This window comes from Limulus polyphemus, unplaced genomic scaffold, assembly GCF_000517525.1.
Source record: "Limulus polyphemus unplaced genomic scaffold, Limulus_polyphemus-2.1.2 Scaffold720, whole genome shotgun sequence".
Lineage (NCBI taxonomy): Eukaryota > Metazoa > Arthropoda > Merostomata > Xiphosura > Limulidae > Limulus > Limulus polyphemus.
In genome coordinates, this window is record NW_013666330.1 from 407,046 (window position 1) to 416,012 (window position 8,967).

Genomic DNA, 8,967 nt, shown 5'->3' on the forward strand with positions numbered 1-8,967 from the left:
TAATATATATATTCATGACTGAAACAAAAATAGTTATTTTCTAAATTTGTTAAAGTGAGTAATTCACTTCAACAGTTTTAAACAAAAACTGCATAGAAAACCACATTCATTACAGTGCTTTTTATCAAAATTATTTTAATTTTATTCTCATTCAGTTTGTAGTTATATTTTCTATAAAGTACATCATAATTAGGAATGATTTCAATTAATGTTCTTTGTTCTCATAGACTAATAAACAACATTTATTTGCACAGGTTGGTGTTTGTGAACAACTTTGCTTTTGGGCCTACAGTAGATCACATGGTGTGTAATTAAAAATTTATAACTTAAATGCTTACAAGTTATGATTAAATTGAAATTATATATAACTTGAACTTCATAGCCTGGTGTAAGAATTTCAAATCATAAGACTTTTTTTTTTTATATTTGTATATAATGTAATTTACAATGTAAGTGAACATTTTGTCTTTGCCTTGATCCTTCATACATGTACTGTTTAAATCACTCATGAGAGTTTTCTGCACAACTATAAGAGAAGACCTGTGCAATTAAATAAGTAATGGAGCAGCATACAAATAAAAAAAGTAAAATTATTGTCCATAAGGAAAATATACATATGTGTGTATGTATAAAAACCTTTGACTGCATATTACATGACTTCTTTAAACTAAATAAGTTTCGTGGTTTCAGATAAGAACTTTGAATACAAGTTCCATGATTCATTATATATTCCAAAGATAGCATGTGTTTATATTAAGTTATGCAGGAAAAGACTATATATATAGTACATTAAGAAAGTATGTGTAATTTGAAAAAGTGGAATAATGCTATGAGGTTTTTATTATTTTGGTCTTCTTTTTGGAGTAAGAGCTAAACATTAAATCTATTAAAACTGAGGTTCTTACAAGTTAAATGGATATATTAAAATATATTGTTTTTGTACTTATTTCTTCTAAATCAATAGTTAGACTTGTGTCGAAATATGTTTTGTTTTCTCTATCTTTTTAACAATAATACAAATGATTTCTTTATTCTTTTAAGTGTTGTTCTTTATTTTGTCAACATTACCACTTTCATTGCAGACACAGTGAATGGGTTAATACATCCGGAAATGTATCATCACATGTAATAACATTGATAAACTATGCTAATTTGAAAATGTAATAACATTGATAAACTATGCTACTTTGAAAGTATTGAAAGAAGTTAACAGTGAAATTAATAAATTAGTTAAGATGCATATTTTGATGCAGAGTTGTTTTATAGTCCTCAAAATTATTGTTATCCAGTTCTTTTTCTACTTTCCATCACTTCATTTGTAGTATGCAGTTTCAATATTACTTCTGTTTTAAAATGAATCTGTTTTAATTCAAATAATTTTCATTTCATTATCTTTAAAAAAGCATATATACCTTGTTCTTGCAGTTGAAAGAAAGGTTTGCTGACTTGAGAGATGGTGCTAGGATTGTGTCATCAAAAGCATTTTGTCATCTCAATTTTCGTATTACAGACAGAACTATGAGTGGTATGTAGTAAGAGGGAATTTTTTTGTGGATTAAATAAAACTATCACATTCATTTTTGGCATTATATATATAGAGAGAGAGATAATCTATGTGTGTGTTTCAATCTAAAGCAATTTTTTGTACTTTATTTTGCAATGCTCTTATATTGACATTGAAATGTGAGATAATGATAAGTTCACTCATATGTATACTGTTTTGAGAAATAATTTTGAAAGAAGTTCACTCAATGAAGTGATTTTGTGCAACTATTATTGCTCCTGAAAAAAGTATATATTTTTTTTCTATATGCAAGTGAAGCATCAGTTAATGTTATGTTAATGGTGAAATGTTTTACTGTCACATTGTACTCGAAGGTGAAAATAGATTTCTTGCTTTCAGATATTGGAACCATCATGCATGTGAAAGAAATTACCCCCATAAAAGGTTCAGTGTCATGGACTGGGAAACCCGTGTCATACTTTTTACACACAATAGATCGGACTAAGGTGATTATTGAATTGAAGCATGGCATGCTGTTACTGTGCAGAAAATTTGATGATGATACAAACTAGATTCACAAGATCTTGTTTTCACCTCAATTTATAGCAAGAGTTGTAGCTAATTTTGAAGCTCATTTATATTTTGGTTATTTAGTTCTGGAATAAAACTGCATCATGTACAAAATTATAAAACAAAAAGTGATGAATTAGAAAGCAGTATTTCCAATTAATACAATAAATCAAAGCCAAATATCAATGTCATTGTTTTATGTTTAAATATAAAATATAGTCAGTGTTAGTTGTGAAAGAACTATTCACCATTCCTTCATCACCACATGAAAAACTCAATTTTTGCATTATTATCCCTGTTGGTTATTTCCCTATTAAAGAATAGCGGCATGTCTGCAGACTTACAACGCTAGAAACCTGGTTTTGATACCCGTGGTGGGCTGAGTACAGATAGCCCATTGTGTAGCTTTGTGCTTAACTACAAACAAACCCTATTAAAGAAACTGTTCCCTGTGAACAAATAAATTATATGTTAACCAAAAATCAAAATCTACTATTAAAGTACCCATCTAGTTGGGATAGAATTCACACATAAGATGTTAAAGTATGACCTAAAGGTGTCTTTCAAAGTAAAGGTTCACAAGATGCTTCATAGCCAATCCAAATTAATCTGAATAAATTATCATTTTGGTGTTTCAAGTTGAGAAAACATTTAATGTTTGTTTTAAGTGGCTGCTTAGACAAATATTGCTTTGGTCATCCATCTTAATAAAAATGATGACAGTCTTTGATTTCATATGTGGGGATTTTGAACAAAATCTAGATGTAACTGTTGATTTGTAATAGATCTTCTTCAGTGTCTTGAAAGTAAGACACACAAAGATTTGAGGTAATGGTTGAAATGGAGGGTAGTTAGTGTCAGCCATACTTGTTTCTTAAAAGCAGATATCATATTTAACCCTCTGTATTTATAAAACAATGCTCATATAAAAGCAAGTAAAGAGCATGTTAAAATATGCAATAAGAAAACAAGTTTAACTGATATTCTGTAAATATGTATTGACTATCATTTTTATTTGTTTTACTATAGTTATCTATGCAAGTTTGTATTGAATTATTATTATCTCTAAAGTTTAAAGATATCATTTTGTGCCTTGAGAGAAGTTTTTATTAATAGATTTAAGCATTGTAAATAATTTATTTTTGTAACATTACGTATGATTTCAGTCCTACTATACGATTTAAATGCTTAACTAAAAGAAAACTAATGGTATTGAGATGTTTAACTTGCATCTCATTTTGAAAAAATTAAAAGTGGGCAATCAAGATTTTTGTAGTAATGAAGTAGAAATCCCAGACCATCAAAAAAAGTTAGTATTTGTTTTAAAATTAAAAATTTTCCTTTAATTTTTCACAGAGTAATAGGAAAGTTACTCATTTTAAAAATGATAAAAGGAAATTGTTCTCTTCATAGCTAGAACACTATTTCCAGAGATTGAAGAATCCAAAACTCAGGGTAAGAACTTAAGGCATTATTGCAAAAAAAATATTTTATTTCGTAAGTACTCTTCAGAAGAATGCCTTTATAACATTTTAAAATTATAAACTTGGGTATTTATGTTTTAAATGTTTGTTTTACATATGAATGTAAAAATCACTTTATATTTTTATTTTTTGTCATGTTCATGCTACATGTTAATGGGTTGTCAAATGCACCTGCTGTTAAACCTTTTTAAAACAAAATTACCTAATTAGTTTCATGAGCTATTTAAATTACACAAATAAACTGGTAGAAGTGTAATGGTATGATGTAGAGGATGTATCTTTCATAGGATGAGGAAGTGGGAAACTCTCGTGCCAGGAAATGTAAAATCACTGCCCCTAACCACTTCCTGATGGACTCTTCATCTAATGATTCTAAAGATCTAAACAAGGATGATACAGTCATTTTTGGACCAACCACAAGAAAAGCCTGGTCAGCATGGTGTAACAGCCAGAACAAGTCAATAATTATCAATACCAGTGGACAAGAGAGCAATGAAGAAAATGGTATTTTCATTTCCATATTAAGCTGTGCATATAGCTATCACTAATTTTGAACTTATACATTAGAGGGAGGGCATCACATCCACAGCAACCACTACTAACATTTGCTTGATTCATGTCTGAACAAATATTGGGATTTAATTAACACTCTTATAGTGCACTCATGGCCCCAAAGTATGGAGCGTATTTTGTGCCAGGGGATTGCACCCCATAATTTTTGGAATTCACTGTCTCTGCACACAAATCACTAGACCACACTAGCTCAGTTTGAATTGTATAACATGTTTTAATCCTCTGGTCACAACAGATCAAGAGAATGTCTTGTGCCTTTTGTATGTACATCATACTTTAGCTATGAATTTCTGTTTGTTATTCCTTTTCAGGTGATATTAAACATTTGAAATTTTAACAGAATAGGCTAGTAATTCAGAGTTTTTATTTTATATGCTTGCATTCATTATTAGAGTATATTGACTCATTTGTTGAAATAAGCTGGCAAAATTTTTAGTTATAACTCCCTATGTGCTATCAGTTTGTGATAATTAGTTACACTGTTTAAAGCAATATGAACTGGTGTGTTTTTAAAGTTCTGTCAGTGAAGTATGATAGTTTAGTATAATGTCCTGAATTATTATTTTTAATTCAATATGAAATTCAAACTTTTAGCTTTTCATATTGATTTTGATTTGCATTAGTGAAGTTTCTTTGTAATCATAGGTATATCACATATTTCCTGTCATGGTATCTTTTATCAATTTATACATGTTTTATGTAAATAAGGCTAGTCTTCCCAAACATTTTGATTCAAATATGGCTGTTTTGTCTACTGTGTAAATGTAGTTATTTCCCTCCCTATACTTTATGTGAATAAGATGTGTAACCTAACCGTGTTTTTTGCTGTGTAAATGACTGGTTTATGTTCTGTGTTAGCTAGGATTTTCTTGATTTCTTTTAGGACTAATGTAGTTCTTATATGATAGAAGGAAGTCAAATTGTACAAATGTATTTAAGGTAATCAAGTTTTATTGTGAATTTAATTGAATAATATATATATACTCTGTTATGTTTATCCTATAAGATTTATTTTACAAAATATGAAGATATTAGTGTCATCTTGAAGTAAAGAACAATGCAATTTAAACTTGTTTCTGTAAAAAACTTGCTTTCTTCAAAAGAACTGTGAAGAAACTATAATAACAATTCTGCATATGTTTCTGATTATGTCATAAGGGTTTCCATACCACAGCATTGCTCATACCATGTTCTTATCCTACAGAACCACTTAAAAGACCTGTAGAAAGACCTTTAGACAAGCAAAAGCAACAGAGGCTAGTGAAGATAAAAGAAATAAAGAAAAAGCCTGGGCGACCTAAGAAAGGCACAATTAAGACCAAACCTCACAAAACTCTAAATTTCAGTGGACTAGATCTTCTTCACACACAAACTGTTCTGAGTACTTCAAGTAAAGGTATGATAGTTATTTCTTGATCTTGTCTTGCATGAACTGATTAGTTCCTGAAAGATTGTAATGGCTGAAAGCTCTTAGTACCTTTCAGGAAACTTGGTTTAGATTCATTGTGAAAGTTTAAGCATCAGAGTTTTGCTGTAAGTAAGTAGTTAAAGTATGAGATTCAAGCACAATTGGTTAAAAAATAACTTGAAAATGTTGAAATACCTTTAATGTTTCAGAAACGTTTTTTGATATTGTGTTTTAGAATTAGTAAACCACAAACAAGCTTTATTATTTTTGGAATCATGGAGAATTGTTAGTATTTCTTAGAAGGAAAATGGAAATATATGGTCATTGTTTCAGTGAAATATTCTTTATCGAGTCTGTTCAGATCATTTGGTTAAATCACTGACCGCACATTTCCCTTTTCCTTACAGCAAGTTCAATCAGTTTTGTATTTCCAAAATTTACTATGTCGTAGCTGTATTTGTTTGTTTATATTTTTGGTACTTAGAGTTAATGTATGTAACTTCAAAAAATGCTTGACAACCATACTTTTTTCTACAGTAATTTTTTTCAGTAGTCAAAATACAGTAATCTTTTTTTTTTGTTAAAGTATCTTTATCAGTTTTTTAATAAAGAATTTTAGTCTCATGTCTTACAATAAGAACTAAAAAGCCTTTGACCAAAATTCACTTTCATCTTTCTCAGGTTTTATAAACTTAACTTTAAGTTTTACATGTCTTGTAAGCATATAAATATTCGCATGATAAACTTTAACTAAATTAAAGCAAAAAATTAAACATGAAATTGTATTAACCTTTTATTATGGTTTTACAGTTTCTAAAAGCATATATTTGTTTATTTGTTCAGATTGTTTATGAAGAAATCATTCTTTTTAACATTAAATAGGTGAACGGTCTGAACCTGCTCCTGGTTGTATTGACCAGAAGTTAGATAATGTGGTTATGAATTCAGCTAACTCCACCATTTCTTTTTCTTCTTTGGAAAACCCTTCTACTCTGCAAGAACTACTTGACAATTACAAGAGTCAGTTTTTGTACTTCTTGCAAAAAATGAAAACCTCTCAGTACAAAGAAGATCTGAAAAATAAAATTGAGAAAGAAAAGGTATGGAAACTATAGGGATTTCAAGAACTAACATCTTTGTATCAACTTCTTACTAAATATATTAAGAGCTTCAGACCTCAAAATATCTTCTGTTTATTATCAAAACGTTTATTAGATTAGGAATTTATAAAATGATAAGCTCTCTGTCTCTTTGTTTCTTTGTATTGCTCTTTGTAGAGATTGTAATGAAATCAAATAATTATTTTCAGATTCATTTAAATGTCTGGAGTTTTTAGGTCTCTTTATAAATTATTATTCAACTTAAATCTAGACATTATTTTTGTTTCCTGGATTTTTCAATCCTTTAGTTTTTTCATATTTTATGTTTAGAAGTAATTTTGTTTGATAATAGGAAAATCAAATGTTATCTGAGGGAAAAAGAGGGAGTGGATGAGAAAAACATAACTAATGTCTTCCACCATTAATTTCCAACAACAAATATATATCTATATTAATATAAGTAAGACCAGTTTTGAAAAAGTCATATTGAACTCTCACTTAGCATTTACAACCACAATGAATTAATGTTTCTAAAATTGGAACATGTGTCAGTGTTATAAAATCCAGGCTTACAGCACCATTAATTATTCTCATAGCTACGAAAAACTAATTTGAGCTCAAGAGCATCCAAACTAGAAAAGCAAATTGAAGCACTTAGTCAAGATAGCATTACTCTTTTGAAGAATTGTTTGCTAGACGTGGGAATTCGAGCAGACTCTTCTTCAGATATGCTCAAGAAGGTATGTAGCTTCAGTATAAGTTTGTGGTTGAAACTCTAAAATTATTGCTTACTTAAAATGCTCTAACATTCATTGTGTTTGTATCAAAGTACAAAGCATTCTGTGTTTTTAATGAGAAGGTTTCACTAAAACATAATTGCTATACATACCCATAGCAACCTGTAGTGATCAAATCAAATTACACAGGTCTGCAAATTCAAACTTTATAAAAGTTGTTTTGGTTTTAATAACAGATTTTCCATATTTCAGCCACACAGATTTCAAAAAAAAATATTCATTTTTTTTCTATCACGTAAGGATTTTTTTTACAAATTGGGAAGAAAAACTTACTAAGATAAAATTATTATTTCGTTTATCACAATGAACATGTTTTATTATTAGGTTTGTTAACAAAAATACAAACAAATTGAAGAAAGGGGAAGAACACTGATGTCAAACAAATAGCAATTCTCATTCATACTGATTTTTTTTTGTGTGATATCTACATCTTTTAGTTTCAAACTACATGTTGTGATCTTTATTTTATGCATTGCATTATGACGTTTTGTGAAAAACCTGTATGTGATGCAGAAAAATGGATATCATTTTCGGATTCAGCATGCAGGATTTAGCGTAGAACATGTAAAAATTTCAAGACAATAAAACCATCACAAGCCTATGTTATCAATTAAAAGTCATAACTTTCTTTCGTATTGTAATTGGCAACTAACAGTTTTGATTTTCTATGAACTCTACAATGTATTGATAAGCTGGTCATATATTTTAATTGTATTATTGCATAAGTAATTAAATGTAAAAATGCACACTGGAATCTTGAATTAAACTGTAGGTATAGAAATGGAAGTTGATATGGATTTAAAAGAGGTTAGTTACAAGCTTGTTAAATAATGATTAACAAAAATTATCTAGAAGCTAAAAGTATAACTAAATGTATCCAAAGATAAAAAAACAAACTTTAAACCTAGTTAATCATCTATAAAGCTAACATATTACTGAAGTGCATAAAGAAATAAGTTGTGTTTATAATTACTGTATAGAAAACTTAACATCTTAAACTCCTTCTTTCATCCTAATGAGCTTCAGTTTATATTCTCTCTCTCTCTAAATACAATATCTGGCCAGAATGTTAGTGATCATGACTTCTACAGATTCTTATCCTTTGTTGTTTTCATCATTTCTGCTTCACTCATGCTCATCCATTTGTTGAGACTACTGATGGTGGTCTTGGCCTACCTCTATCTTATTTCCCTTCACTTCTTCCTGTTATTGCTAAATCTTTTAGCTTTTATTTTCTCATTGTGTTGCAACAGATTAAAACAAAATGCTACTACAATCAGGATAAAAACTAACAAACAATTTATTGAAAAAATAACAACAGAAATCCAAAATAAAACTTTCAAATAACTAAAATACAAATTTTATCTCTTACAAAAAAACAGTTAGCAAGTTCGTGCCTGACTAGGACCTGATACAAATGTTAATGAACAATACAACATAAATTTCAATGTTATTAATTTCAATAAATGTAGAAATTTGGAAAAAGAACCAGAAGAAGAAAAAAACTAAAAACTTACTAAAAAAAAACTAA

The 8,967-nt window shown here is 28.9% G+C and overlaps 1 protein-coding gene across 1 annotated transcript in view; it reads left to right on the forward strand.

Moving 5' to 3' along the window:
* Positions 1-8,967, forward strand: part of LOC106460159 — a 64,126-nt gene that overhangs the window by 42,313 nt on the left and 12,846 nt on the right. The window contains exons 9-16 of the mRNA XM_013919845.2: positions 255-303; positions 1,426-1,525; positions 1,904-2,010; positions 3,488-3,529; positions 3,846-4,062; positions 5,336-5,527; positions 6,422-6,639; positions 7,236-7,379. Of these exons, the coding sequence (XP_013775299.2) occupies positions 255-303; positions 1,426-1,525; positions 1,904-2,010; positions 3,488-3,529; positions 3,846-4,062; positions 5,336-5,527; positions 6,422-6,639; positions 7,236-7,379 (1,069 nt within the window). The remainder of the gene's footprint in view (positions 1-254; positions 304-1,425; positions 1,526-1,903; positions 2,011-3,487; positions 3,530-3,845; positions 4,063-5,335; positions 5,528-6,421; positions 6,640-7,235; positions 7,380-8,967) is intronic.